This window comes from Diabrotica undecimpunctata, chromosome 2 (genome assembly GCF_040954645.1).
Source record: "Diabrotica undecimpunctata isolate CICGRU chromosome 2, icDiaUnde3, whole genome shotgun sequence".
In the NCBI taxonomy this organism is placed as follows: domain Eukaryota; kingdom Metazoa; phylum Arthropoda; class Insecta; order Coleoptera; family Chrysomelidae; genus Diabrotica; species Diabrotica undecimpunctata.
The window spans coordinates 125,687,209-125,702,478 of NC_092804.1; the positions used below are offsets into that span (position 1 = coordinate 125,687,209).

General features: G+C 34.6%; 3 protein-coding genes across 6 annotated transcripts in view; 2 read left to right on the forward strand and 1 right to left on the reverse strand.

Moving 5' to 3' along the window:
- LOC140434852 (5-hydroxytryptamine receptor 1-like) overlaps positions 1-15,270 on the reverse strand; it is a 1,076,278-nt gene that overhangs the window by 613,017 nt on the left and 447,991 nt on the right. The window lies entirely within an intron of this gene.
- Positions 5,939-7,339, forward strand: LOC140433900 (uncharacterized). The gene has a single exon (XM_072521874.1). It carries the CDS (start codon positions 5,939-5,941, stop codon positions 7,337-7,339), a length of 1,401 nt encoding a protein of 466 aa, XP_072377975.1.
- On the forward strand, positions 7,455-10,355 carry LOC140433901 (uncharacterized). Its single transcript, XM_072521875.1, has one exon. The coding sequence runs from the start codon at positions 7,455-7,457 to the stop codon at positions 10,353-10,355; it is 2,901 nt and encodes a 966-aa protein (XP_072377976.1).

The following is a 15,270-nucleotide window of genomic DNA, read 5'->3' on the forward strand; positions in this document are numbered from 1 at the left end:
TTCATCCTAGTCAAAATTCGTAGTGAATTCAGTTTCTCGTACTTCCAACGAAGTAAATAACAAAACAGAATGATGGTATTAGATTTTTGCTTTGATACAGTCCAGCAACAACCGCTGATACGTATTTCGACCTTCTTAGGTCTCTTCAGAAGAGATTTGAATTCGGTTTCGCTAAGTAGAAATCGTTTGATTTCTCTTTTTGTTTTTAGATGGCGTAGTTACGTCTGTATATAGTTATTTTAATAACTATTGTCTAGGACGGGAGAGATTTTTGTTTTGGTTCAGAGCAGTGACTATACCGTTCTGAAGAGACCTAAGAAGGTCGAAATACGTATCAGCGGTTGTTGCTGCACTGTATCAAAGCAAAAATCTAATACCGTCATTCTGTTTTGTTATTTACTTCGTTGGAAGTACGAGAAACTGAATTCACTACGAATTTTGACTAGGATGAACGGCTTGTGGAATGCAATTTTAGATTCCCTTGCCGAGTAATTCATCCAGCTGTTTGTTTCGCAAATTTTAGGAAACACAGTGGTTAAGATTTGAATTCGGTTTCGCTAAGTAGAAATCGTTTGATTTCTCTTTTTGTTTTTAGATGGCGTAGTTACGTCTGTATATAGTTATTTTAATAACTATTGTCTAGGACGGGAGAGATTTTTGTTTTGGTTCAGAGCAGTGACTATACCGTTCTGAAGAGACATAAGAAGGTCGAAATACGTATCAGCGGTTGTTGCTGCACTGTATCAAAGCAAAAATCTAATACCGTCATTCTGTTTTGTTATTTATTTCGTTGGAAGTACGAGAAACTGAATTCACTACGAATTTTGACTAGGATGAACGGCTTGTGGAATGCAATTTTAGATTCCCTTGCCGAGTAATTCATCCAGCTGTTTGTTTCGCAAATTTTAGGAAACACAGTGGTTAAGATTTGAATTCGGTTTCGCTAAGTAGAAATCGTTTGATTTCTCTTTTTGTTTTTAGATGGCGTAGTTACGTCTGTATATAGTTATTTTAATAACTATTGTCTAGGACGGGAGAGATTTTTGTTTTGGTTCAGAGCAGTGACTATACCGTTCTGAAGAGACCTAAGAAGGTCGAAATACGTATCAGCGGTTGTTGCTGCACTGTATCAAAGCAAAAATCTAATACCGTCATTCTGTTTTGTTATTTACTTCGTTGGAAGTACGAGAAACTGAATTCACTACGAATTTTGACTAGGATGAACGGCTTGTGGAATGCAATTTTAGATTCCCTTGCCGAGTAATTCATCCAGCTGTTTGTTTCGCAAATTTTAGGAAACACAGTGGTTAAGATTTGAATTCGGTTTCGCTAAGTAGAAATCGTTTGATTTCTCTTTTTGTTTTTAGATGGCGTAGTTACGTCTGTATATAGTTATTTTAATAACTATTGTCTAGGACGGGAAAGATTTTTGTTTTGGTTCAGAGCAGTGACTATACCGTTCTGAAGAGACCTAAGAAGGTCGAAATACGTATCAGCGGTTGTTGCTGCACTGTATCAAAGCAAAAATCTAATACCGTCATTCTGTTTTGTTATTTACTTCGTTGGAAGTACGAGAAACTGAATTCACTACGAATTTTGACTAGGATGAACGGCTTGTGGAATGCAATTTTAGATTCCCTTGCCGAGTAATTCATCCAGCTGTTTGTTTCGCAAATTTTAGGAAACACAGTGGTTAAGATTTGAATTCGGTTTCGCTAAGTAGAAATCGTTTGATTTCTCTTTTTGTTTTTAGATGGCGTAGTTACGTCTGTATATAGTTATTTTAATAACTATTGTCTAGGACGGGAGAGATTTTTGTTTTCGTTCAGAGCAGTGACTATACCGTTCTGAAGAGACCTAAGAAGGTCGAAATACGTATCAGCGGTTGTTGCTGCACTGTATCAAAGCAAAAATCTAATACCGTCATTCTGTTTTGTTATTTACTCTGTTGGAAGTACGAGAAACTGAATTCACTACGAATTTTGACTAGGATGAACGGCTTGTGTAATGCAATTTTAGATTCCCTTGCCGAGTAATTCATCCAGCTGTTTGTTTCGCAAATTTTAGGAAACACAGTGGTTAAGATTTGAATTCGGTTTCGCTAAGTAGAAATCGTTTGATTTCTCTTTTTGTTTTTAGATGGCGTAGTTACGTCTGTATATAGTTATTTTAATAACTATTGTCTAGAACGGGAGAGATTTTTGTTTTGGTTCAGAGCAGTGACTATACCGTTCTGAAGAGACCTAAAAAGGTCGAAATACGTATCAGCGGTTGTTGCTGCACTGTATCAAAGCAAAAATCTAATACCGTCATTCTGCACAATTGAATTAATTTGAGCTCACATGAAGGGATATGTTGCCCGAGAGAACGTAACATTTAAAATTGATGATGTTCAACGCATATTAGAAACCAGTATAGATTGTACACATCTTATAAATTGAAAGAACGCTGTTGACGATGTATTGAAAATAGAAGAGAAAATGTGGAAGCTGGATGGGATAATGGAAAATGTTCTTAAACCTGTAATAGTAACGATTGGCGACAACGAGTCAGAAGACCTAATAAATTCACAGGATTCTGATGATTTATAAACCAAGCTGTAAGTAAAAAGTTTAATGTTTTATATAAATATTTTTATTGTTGTAATATATTTTCTATCCAAGACGGTTAATAATGGATTTACTTTATTTGGTCTAAATATTCTAGGTATGATAATAACGATAGTTTTAAATCACAGAATACAAATTAATTTTTATTGTAGTATTATCTATTTAACTATTTATTAATCCTTTAAAAATACATAAAAAGTTTATTTACGACTAGAATAAAATTGTAAGTCATATAGCCAAGCGGCTAAGAGTTTATCGTGAATGATCTAAAGTACATTCGTTCAGCAAATTCCTAACTGTCAACAAACGCACGTGTTGATATTCGCCCTCTCATCAGTCAAGAGACTATTAAATATAATTTATTGCCTTAAGCCAGACGGATACTTATTTAACAGGTCCAAACTTGCCAGTCTGTTTAAATTTAAATTGTAGCGTATTGGTTTTTAAGTTAGTATATTGTGTGTTATATGTTATAGTTATTGTTAAATTATTGAATGGTCGTGTTATTTTTTAGAGTTTAGTTTAAGTGTATTAAGTTTTATAGTGTGTAGTGAACTTTTAGTATCCAAAAACAAAGTATTTGTTAACCAAAACTAAAAATAGCTTACGGTAATCACTTTAATAATGATAAGAAAAACCAATATTTTTATTTATTGATGTTTCAAAAAGTTTTGTTTCGTTATTAGTCCATTTATTCACGGTTTTTGTTGTAAATATTAAAGAACCGCTTGGATTAACATAAAATTTGGCATATACATACCTAACGGCAAAAAAAAGTGATTGTTTCGATGTGTGCTTTTGAGATGAGAGTTAGTTTCACCCCTTCTCGGGTGTAAAAAACATGCATTTAAAATAAGTCCAGAATAGAATAAACTGACTAATTCTAAAAAACTTTAATTTTATACAGTTTTTGCACACAGTCAATACTTATCGAGTTATTTGCGAGTGAATATGATCATTTTTCAATTAAAAAAAACAAGTTTATATAAAAGTTAAAAAAAATGATGCAGTTATACCTGTATGAAGTTTGTGGACTCAGTAAAAGTAGAGTTGTAGCTAATAAAAGTAAACTAAATTTCAAATCGAATATTTCAAGGAGATATATAAAAAAAATTAAGCACTTGTCGGGGAAAACTCGCTGTCGGGGAAAGTGCTGGTTTTTTTTATTCTTTTACATTGAAATATTCGATTTGGTATTTGACGAATAAGAAGCTACTTTTCATTAGCTGCAAATGTGCTTCTGGCTTTATACGTACACAATTTTTTTTTGCTATTTTATAAGCTATATTTTTGCTAAGAATATTTGTTTGATAGAATACTGTTACGTAGCGCAACCTAAAATTATGATCCAAATGACGAACACCCTTTTTTAAAAAATACTACTTTTAGTTTTAAGTCGAGTTGTACCCGAGAATGCACGATAGATGTTGCATATACTCTTTGCACATAATTGCGAGATTATCACGTATTCTCTTCTCAATTTTATTAGAAAAAAAAAACATCAGTCATTGTGTCACTGTCACATTTGATTAATTAAAATTAATTCGCTCATTTTTCAACACACAATGTTCAATTAACGCAAAATAAAGTTTCTCAAGTAGTAAGATGTTTTTTAAAGTGTAATACGGGAAGTGTGATCGCCAAATGTAAGGTAACACATTTTAATTAATTAATAGATATAATTAGAACCAGATCGAAGGTACTGCCCCAACAGGCAGTGAGCAACACGTCAGGAGGAGAAGATAAAATCCCCCGGTGTTCTACATGTTCCTAACGAGCCGGATACAGCAACTGTTCCCGTTTATGTAAAGCTGGAAGCTGAATTTTCATTAATTATAGCACGAGGGCGATCATCTCTCGTTTCAGCAAAGGCGTTTTCACGCAGTACTCAAGATTTTCTCACACTATTCGTAAAAAACATCACTCGCTTCCTCATTTCTTCGCAAAGAAAAGACATAGTTTTTATTCTCTCATATACACACATTGGAGTTTTGGCGGTTCCAGGATCCAAGGTTGTTCTATTAGCGCCGGGAGGCCGGTATATCGACATCGACACTTGCAAGGGATAAGGAGTTTATGTGAGGTCGCGGTTGGACTTAATGTGCGGTTTGATCATTTATTGTAACTTTTACGAATTGTTTTTTGCATCGTCGCATGTCATTTTATTTTTAGATTTTAGATTCGCAGTGATTATAAGTAGATTTTTATGGTAATATTATTTAGTTCATGATACTAAGTATCTCTTGTTGTATTTAAAATTTGTATTATTTTTTCTCACGTTCAAAATGACTGATGTTGCAAAAATTATAAAATTGAGAGGGCATACTAAAGCTTGTATTACTAGAATTCAAACATTTGTCTCAAAAAACCAAAATGTAGTTTTAGATTGCGGTCAATATATTGCACGCAAAAATGTATTAAATGAAACTTATCGCGAGTATCTCAACCTACAAAAGGAACTTGAATTAGAAGATTTTGATAAATATTGTTCAGATAGAGACATAGTTGAAGAACAGTATTATAATTTAGATTCATATTTGTACGAGAAAATCACGCAATTATCTGCAAAACCAGTTCAAACTCAACCTATTGTAACAAATGTAATACCATCTGTTAGCACAATTCAAAATGTAAAGTTGCCAGAATTAAAAATACCTTTTTTCTCGGGCGAAATCTCAGAATGGCCCAGCTTTTTTGATGTTTTCACCAAATTAATAACAAATGATAAACAGTTATCTAATGCTCAAAAACTTATTTATCTCAAATCAGTGTTAAGGAATGAACCGTTAAAGTTAATTGACAATCTAGAAATAATTGATTCCAATTTTGAAATTGCAATACAAAATTTATGCAATAGATTTGAAAATAAATATTTAATAGTAAACAGTCATTTGAACAGTTTATTAAATGCTCCACTCATAACAAAACCCAATGCACATGCTCTAAGGGATTTCTTAACTCAAATTAAAAGCCATCTCGCTGCTTTAGAAAACCTCAACATCTCGAATCAACTCACTGATTTAATTCTCATCAATCTCTTTACTCAAAAATTAGACTATAATACTAAAAGATCATTTGAAACCGAGCGTAATATAAACAAACTCCCAAGTTTAATGGAGTTCCTTGAATTTATTGAAAGAAAATGCAAAATTCTCGAAAATCTTGTTCCTGAATACTCTCATTCTCCGAAACAAAAACAACCTTCTCGTTTTACTTCTCTTAACACAGTGAGCAATAATTTGCAGTATAGTAGTAATAATTAGTATTTTAAATGTTTCTTATGTCAAAATAACTCCCATAAAATATACACTTGCCGGGAATTCTTAAATATGTCTGAAGATGAGCGTTTTCAAACGGTCAAGGCAAAGAAAGCGTGTCTCAACTGCTTGGCTAGTGGTCATTCAGCAAGCTCATGTACCTCTGCGTCAAATTGCGCTAAATGTAACAGGAGACATCACACATTGCTCCACTTCTCTAACGCTTCTACTCATAACTCAAATAGTTCTCGTTTCAGAACAAATCAAGATTCTCGTAGTCTACCCACTAGAAACACTCATTTCCAAAACACTCGTCACTCTCAAGACTCACAAGAAAATCATAATTCTCAAAATACTCGCCAGTCTCACAATATGCATGATACTCCAAATTCTCGTACTCACTCTAATGTATCTCGTGATCCCAATACTCAAAGCGAAACTTCAAGTTCACCTGCAATCCCACGAATAGCAAATCAATCTCAGTCTAATGATGTCTACCGAGCATCATCTCTCTCTACACTCTCAGGCAAAAAGGAGGTTCTACTCCAAACAGCATGTGTTACAATTTATGATTCTCATAATAATCCCGTTAAGGTTCGCTGCCTTACAGACTCAGCTAGTCAGCTTTCGTTTATCACTGAGGAATTAGCAAGTCGCTTGAAATGTATTCCTTACACAAAAAGTCTTCAAATTTCTGGAATATCCGAAATCTGTTCGACGTCGAATAAAATGGTGGATTTAAATATTTTCTCAAATGTTAATCCCACAAAACATTTTACACTCTCTTGTGCGATTCTCCCAACCATCACTTGTAAGCACCCTCAAATTACATTGGATTTTAATGCTCTCAAAATTCCACCAAACATTCACCTAGCTGATCCAGAATTTTGTACTCCTGCCGAAGTTCAAATGCTGCTTGGAGCAGATGTTTATTTCGACTTACTTACTTACGGGTTAATAAAATTAGGCCCTAATCTTCCTACCTTAACAAATACTCATCTCGGTTATCTTGTAGGTGGAAATGTACCTCAATCATCTGGGTCAATTGACTCATATTCTATACTTAACATTCAAGAAAATACTCAACCTCGAAATGAAGTATCCTTGTTCGTTCAAACTCAAAATATCGATTCACTCGTACGGTCGTTTTGGGAAATAGAAGAAATCTCGTCTTCTACTTGTACTCCAAAAATCCTAACTCCTTCGGAGCAACAAGCCGAAGATATTTTTAAATCGTCACTTAAAATATTATCATCTGGTAGATTCCAAGTAGATCTCCCTTTCAAATCTCCCAACGAATATAAAAAATTGGGCGAATCGTTTTTCCTCGCAAAGAAGCGATTCCTAAACCTCGAACAGAAACTGATCAAGTCAGATCAATTATACTCACAGTATAAACAATTTATTCATGAATATATTGCACTTGGACATTGCAGATATGTGCCTCTCTCCACTCTGAAATATTCACTCTGATTTAAAATACTTTATTCCTCACCATTGCGTTTTAAAGGATAGCGTAACAAATAAGTTGCGTGTTGTCTTTGATGGCAGTATGAAAACTACCTCAAATCTAAGTCTTAATGACATAATGCTTCCTGGTTATACGGTACAACGCGAATTATTCGATATTTTGATAAATTTTAGATTATTTAAATACTGTATTGTAGCAGATCTACGTCATATGTACAGACAAATTCGAGTAAATCCCGAACAGGTATTTCTGTTGAACATCTTATGGCGTGATTCACCTCAAGAGGATTTGAAATGTCTTCAACTTGAAACTGTCACTTATGGATTAAATAACTCCGGTTTTCTCAGCACTAGATGTCTTAAGGAATTAGCTCAAAAACATTCCGACAAATTTCCCTTGGCTAGTGATGCTCTTTTAAATTGCTGTTATATCGATGATGTGCTGTATGGCTGTAACGATTTTGAAACACTCTTCGAAATTCATCGTCAATTAACCGAATGTTTGAACCTCGCTTGTTTCTCGCTTCATAAATGGTGTGCAAACTCACCTGAATTTCTCGCAGGTATTTCTCATATCTCTAATGAAGCTAGTTATGTAATCAATCCTGAAAATACGAACAAAATTCTCGGCCTATGTTGGAATTCTCACTCCGATCATTTTTCAGTTCTTGTGCCAAAGGTTACCGTTAAGGATACCTATACAAAAAGAGAAGTTCTTTCTTTAATTGCTTCCATTTATGACCCTATCGGATTGATTAACCCGGTAGTGGTATCTGCTAAATTAATTATGAGAAAGATTTGGTTAGAAAGGTCGAATTGGGATGACCACCTCAGTCCAAATTTACTTACACAATGGAATCTATTTTTACAAACACTTCCTCACCTCTCCAATCTCAAGATTCCTAGGTTGCTGCAAAATTCTAGCAATGTAACAAGTACTCAAATACATGGGTTTTCGGATGCAAGTCTTAGCGCGTATGGTGCTTGCGTTTATTTAAGAACATCACATGAAAATGGCTTTATCTCTTGCAATCTAATCTCCTCAAAGAGTCGTGTTAGTCCTGTAAAAGTTGTGACTCTTCCTCGATTAGAACTTCTAGGAGTATTATTACTCTCTAATCTTGTTACGAAGATTCTTTCTGTCTTGATTCCATCCCAATCTCAGATAAATTCTGTCAATTTATGGACAGATTCCGAAGTCGTCCTCGCATGGATTAATTCACACCCTTCTCGTTGGTCTACCTTTGTAGCCAATAGAGTAACTCAAATTCAAGAACTCACCTCCAACCATACATGGAGACATGTACGATCGAAAGACAACCCTGCGGATATATTATCTCGTGGTGCTACACCCTTGCAGTTACTTGATTGTGATCTTTGGTTTAATGGTCCTCAATTTTTGTCAGATCCACACTTTGATTTCAACCTCTTTGTATATAATGGTCCTTCGAGTATTAATGTTGATGAACTGCCTGAACTCAAAAGGGTTACTCATCTGATCAGAAAACCAGATTCACAAGTGTATGATGCCCTCTGCAAATTTTCATGTTTCACTCGACTTCAGAGAGCTTTTGCATACTGCATTCGTTTTATTCACAATGTAAGAGCTAAGTCTCGTAGACGTACAGGTCCTCTCACTCCAAATGAACTCTCTAGTTCTGAATTAATGATTATCAAATTGACCCAGTCACATTTCTTCAGTTCGAAAATCCAATTTTTAATGGATAATCGTCTGCTTAACGATAAGTCTATTGGTAAATTGAATCCCTTTCTAGATTCGTCTCAAATGATACGAGTAGGCGGTCGTCTTCTCTTTTCAGATGTTTCTTATGATCAGAAATTCCCTCTACTGTTGCCCTCAAAATCACATATTGTCAATTTATTACTTACCCGAGAATATAGAAGACTTCTACATTCTGGCCCTCAAAATACACTGTCCAATGTTAGATTGAAATTCTGGCCTCTTGATGGTCTTCGACAAATCAAACGTATAATACAAAATTGTCTCACTTGTTACCGTTTTAACGCACAAGTCGCTTCCCAAATCATGGCTAATCTCCCGAGGGAAAGAGTTCAAATTGCACGTCCATTTATAAACGTTGGAGTTGATTTTGGTGGTCCATTTCCAATCAAGACCTCTAAACTCAAGAGAGCTCCCCTTACTAAGGCCTATATGGCAGTGTTTGTATGTTTAGCTACTCGCGCCGTGCATGTGGAATTAATTTCCAGTCTTTCTACTGAAGCGTTCTTATTGACTCTGAAAAGATTTATCGCCCGAAGGGGTAATCCGAGTATCATTTTCAGCGATAATGGCACCAACTCTCTAGGTGCGAAAAATCAATTGAAAGAACTTTATGAGTTGCTTCTCAAAGGTGATACCTCTGAATCTATTCGCTCTTTCGCTACTTCATGTCAAATTCAATGGAAGTTTATCCCTCCACGCTCACCACACCACGGTGGTATTTGGGAAGCTGCCATAAAGAGCTTCAAATATCATCTCGTAAGAATAATGGGTAACTCCAATTTTACTTTCGAAGAACTATCCACTGTACTTTCGCAGATTGAAGCAGTGCTCAATTCACGCCCTATCTGTGCGCTCTCAGACGACCCGTCCGATTTCGCCTTTCTTACTCCCGGACACTTCCTTATTGGATCTAACTTAATGTCTTATCCTGAATTAGATCTCTCTGATATTCAAGAAAATAAATTGTCTTTGTGGAATAAATGCACAAGAATTCAGCAGCATATGTGGAAGGTTTGGACTCGCGATTATCTTAATAGGCTTCAAAATAGACCTAAATGGTTCACTCCTCAGGTAGGCATAAAGCCTGATGATCTCGTCTTGCTTAAGGACGAAAACTCGCCTCCTCTCAAATGGCCTATAGCACGGGTAGTTGAGACATATCCGGGAAAGGACAACAAGGTAAGAGTTGTTAAGGTCAGAACTCCTGAAGGGTTATACGTTCGCTCTATTGCTAAACTGTGTCCTCTTCCTATGACTCACCTTCAAGAATTTTAATAGTTTTTTTTTTAGATTAGTTATACCTTTCTTCAAATTGTACATAAATATTTTTTTTTGATGCGTTCACATCAAGAGGGGGACTATGTTGCGTAGCGCAACCTAAAATTATGATCCAAATGACGAACACCCTTTTTTAAAAAATACTACTTTTAGTTTTAAGTCGAGTTGTACCCGAGAATGCACGATAGATGTTGCATATACTCTTTGCACATAATTGCGAGATTATCACGTATTCTCTTCTCAATTTTATTAGAAAAAAAACATCAGTCATTGTGTCACTGTCACATTTGATTAATTAAAATTAATTCGCTCATTTTTCAACACACAATGTTCAATTAACGCAAAATAAAGTTTCTCAAGTAGTAAGATGTTTTTTAAAGTGTAATACGGGAAGTGTGATCGCCAAATGTAAGGTAACACATTTTAATTAATTAATAGATATAATTAGAACCAGATCGAAGGTACTGCCCCAACAGGCAGTGAGCAACACGTCAGGAGGAGAAGATAAAATCCCCCGGTGTTCTACAAATACTTTTTGACTTATTTGCAAAAACCGTCTAAGAACCTTGTGTTTTTGTTATTGAAAAATGAACGTATTCACTCGCAAATAACTCGAAAAGTATTGACTCAGTGAAAAAACTCTAGAACAAAGGTTGCTTGGAATTAATCATTTTATCCAATTCCTGACTTATTTTGAAAGTATGTTTTTTCACCCCTGCGAATGGGTGAAACTCACCCCTACGGCAAAAACACACATGGGCACAACATAACTTTTTTTATTTAACATGTGAGCTATATGTATGCCAAATGTCATGTCAATCCAAGCTGTTCTTTGGGGAGGTTTTATCGTGAGTGAATGGAATATTTCTGGACTTGACAAAATATACAGAATGCAGTTTCATAACTTTACCGATATTTTCAATGATGCTGGTTTTATTACATTACATATTTTTTTCCCTAGGCTATTTTGACATTCTCTCAATCAACTAAGTACATTAAGTTATTGAAGAAAAATAGAATAACAAAAATGTCAAGCACTGATACAGCCGATGAACTCCTTGATATTGATTTTACCCTCACTCCACATAAAAAAAAGACCAGTAAAGGGAGATTTTGACGTTAAAACGAAGGAAATGATTCTAAATTTATTTAAAACTAAAATGCAGGAGTCCTATAATGTCGAAGAGTGCGATTTCTATTAGAGTAGCAGATAAAACAGATTTTAGCACTTTATTTAACAAATATTGTTACTTTTTATCTATTGTAGGCATGTGTAGCCATTATGTACGCAATGTGGTTCATGAATATGAAATTACGGGAATATTGTCGACACCAAAATCAGTTGAGCATCGTAAAAGTATTGTTAACTCGCTGGATGAATTTGACGGAGAAGCAATAAGAAGACTAATCCATAAATTCTTTTTTCGAAATAAAATACCCAGAATAGACAAAGTTCTAAGGATTGTTAATAAAGATCCAGTTTTTCCTAACTTTAAAAGAACTACGTTTTTTAAATTATTAAAAAAAATAAATTTTAAGTTTCAATATTGTCAGCGAAACAGCATTTTGATGGACAGGGACGAAATTGTCTTGTGGAGACGAGAATTTCTGATAAAAATTAAGTCCTACAGAAATGAAAACCGCAAAATTTACTACTTAGACAGAACTTGGCTAAACGCTGGTCACACCAAATTTCAAAGTATGGGTCGACAATTCGGTAACGTCTTATAAACAAGCGTTTTTAGATGGACTTTCTACGGGGTTAAAAAATCCTGCAGATAAATGTTTATGTGCTTTTTCACTTCAAGTAATTTTAAAATAATAAAATTTTCAGGAAAAGAAGAAGACTAATAATCTGTCACATTGGCAGTGAAAATGGGTTTGTTCCAGAAGGGCTGTGGGTGTTTGAATAAAAAAACAGTGGGGACTACCATGAAGAGATGTACGGGAAATCTTTCGAAAATTGGTTAAAAAATATACTGCCCCGATTAAAAGACAACTCCATCATCGTATTGGACAACGCGTCTTATCATTCCAGAAAATTGGAAAAAATTTCAATTACTGCTTCTAGAAAAGCTGACATCCAAGCCTGGCTGAAATCTGAAATCAAAAAATATAGTTAGACTCCATGTTAAAAGTGCAACTGCTGGCTACCGTTAAGGAACATAAGGAACAAATAAATATTTCATTGATAAGATGGCAAAAAGCCAAAACAAAGTAGTGTTAGGGCTGCCCCCATACCATTGTGAGCTCAATCCGATTGAGCTCATCTGGACAGAAGCAAAAAATTATGTAGCAGTCATAAACACTACTTTTAAATTTGCAGATACGAAAAATAGTTTTTATTGTGCAATAAATAATATTCGTCCAACTAAGTGGCAGAAATGTGTGCAACACGTTCAACAAAAAGTCGAGTCCAAAATGTGGAACGTGGACAATATAATAGAGAACCATATAGAACCCATAATAATAAATCCAGACGAAGACCGCAGCACATGTAGCTCCGCAGACTCTAAATAATTATTTAAATGGTATGTTATATGCATTGATAAACTTATGATAATGCTACTTTATATAAAATGTTCCCTTTATTATGTATCTCTCAGTTAATGAATATATTATTATAGCATATTTTTCTTGAATGAAACATTAAATTTTGCTTACAATGATTAAATTTCAAAAAATTCTTACACTAATAGTTTCAAAAGTAAATATTTTAAAAAATCACATGATACACCTCAGAAAGACCCTGTTTGGCTTTCACGTGCTTTTGTTGACAGTTGGGAATATGTAAAATAAATGTATTTTAGTGAATTGATTGTTCAAGTTCTGACCAGAAAACAACTTAACATTATAAAGACTAGTCTGCTACTTGGCCTAGCATGTGCTGGTGTATCGGAATATCTATGGATAAACAGTACTACAAAAGATAGGGGTTTACGGCATAGTGTTACTCACTTCACATCCCATCGAAGTCAAACTGGTCATTTAGTCAATATCAGTATTTATAGGAAACCCACACAGACTTACCATGTAATACCCTTCTCATCTAACCACCCCATGTCTCATAAATATGAAGCTTTTCATAGTTACATCCATCGCCTGGGAACCATTCCACTTTCTCATTCATATACTCATTCCACTTTCAATAGCAGTAAATAACGGTTATGATCACATCATCAATAAACTCATCCATAGAAGACGCCTTAAGAACTTGCAGGAGACTGCGTTCCCCAAAAACCCTACCACCAAACCCAATAACCTTTTACTTCCATACCATCATGAGAGTCTTTCTGGATATACTCGAAATTTAATTAAACGTTCGGTAGAAAATATCCATGTTTCTTTTAAAGTACCCAATAACTTGGGTCAGTATATATCTAATTCCACAGACCGCATCAATTATATGAACCGTAGTGGTGTTTATAGACTCAAATGTTCTGATTGTGATGCCACCTATATAGAAAGAACATGTAGATCATTGTCTTCATGCTCTCTAGAGCACACAAAAAGAGAAAACACTTCCACTTTCTCTCAACATCTTAAAGAACATAACCACACCCTCAATATCCCAGAAGACTTTTCACTTATTTATAATATCCCTCAAAAAAACTTTCTCTATCTAGACTTATATGAAGACCTAGAAATTATTAAAGCAAAACAGAGAAGTCCAAATTGTGTTAATCGCCATGTCTCATTCAATCGAGACTTCCTTCCGCTCCATCGTCAACTATTCTCATATCCCACACTCTTACTTTACTTCTTTATTAGTATTTAAATTTTTCGTTCTTCTTCTATCACCTATTAATCCTCCTTAGTCCTCTCAAACTTTTTTCAATATATCCAACTCCCCTTCTTTCCTCATTTCTTTCTAGGAATCTAAGCGTCAAGTCTGACCTCATACCTAATATTCTCCATGCCCCTTTTCTACAAACTAAATTCAGAGCAGATTATTCCACTTCCCCTTAAAAAATTTTTCATTACCATACATCTTTACCTACTTAACCACATATTATCACATTTTCATACTGTTTTCACTACACTTTATTTTACTTACCCACTTTCCCTCAGGGTTTGGTTCCGGATCTCTGGAGACTTCAGCCTCTTGTAGAGTCTTTTCTTCTTTCACAATAATATTAAAATATCACATAACTTTAGTAAATTCAACAAAGCCACCTAAAACCCAACTACTCTTGCAGATTTTACATATCGTTACAATACACACCACAAGCTTATTAAGTATTAACTTCATCTACCTACCTTAAACTTAAACTTATAACTCATCCTTTTTTTAATTCTCAGGTACCAAATGTTCCTTTTAACATGTAGGGCCTTTTTCTTTTTCTTAAGTTATAACTTTAGCAATGTTTGAACAATACAATACCAAACCACCTTTCAGCCATCAATTTTCTGTTTGTCTTGCATACTTTTCAACACACAAAACAACTTACCATCTTTATTCTTCACACCGAACCAGTAATTTATGTTCATGAACTTATAACTCAAAAAATCTATTATATTCACCATGTACCAAATGTTGTTTTTGGACATAGAGGGCCTCCCATGCTTACGCTGTAAGTTAAGCACTACATGAACATTACATTACAAAACTTTCTTTTCATATTCAAATTTCATCTCAACAGCACATTCAAACATAACATTTACTTATCACTCCTCAACAATAAATTTTATAGAACCATCTTCCTACATATGTCTTTTTTACTATTTCCTAGGTCGCAAATGTTTCATAACATACAGGACCTGTTGTTAAAATCTTTAGTTAAGAACAAATAAATTTAGACACATGTATAGTTGGTTGCCTATCGATACCTACAAAATTTCACGTACTCCAGCCTACCTACATTAATTTATAAAACAAATTTTTTCAATGTTTTTCAACATAAATATAGGA

What these genes read in the sequence shown, in the direction of transcription:
- LOC140433901 (XM_072521875.1), top strand. Translation starts at nt 7,455, where the DNA reads ATGCTTCCTGGTTATACGGTACAACGCGAATTATTCGATATTTTGATA.
- LOC140433900 (XM_072521874.1), top strand. Translation starts at nt 5,939, where the DNA reads ATGTCTGAAGATGAGCGTTTTCAAACGGTCAAGGCAAAGAAAGCGTGT.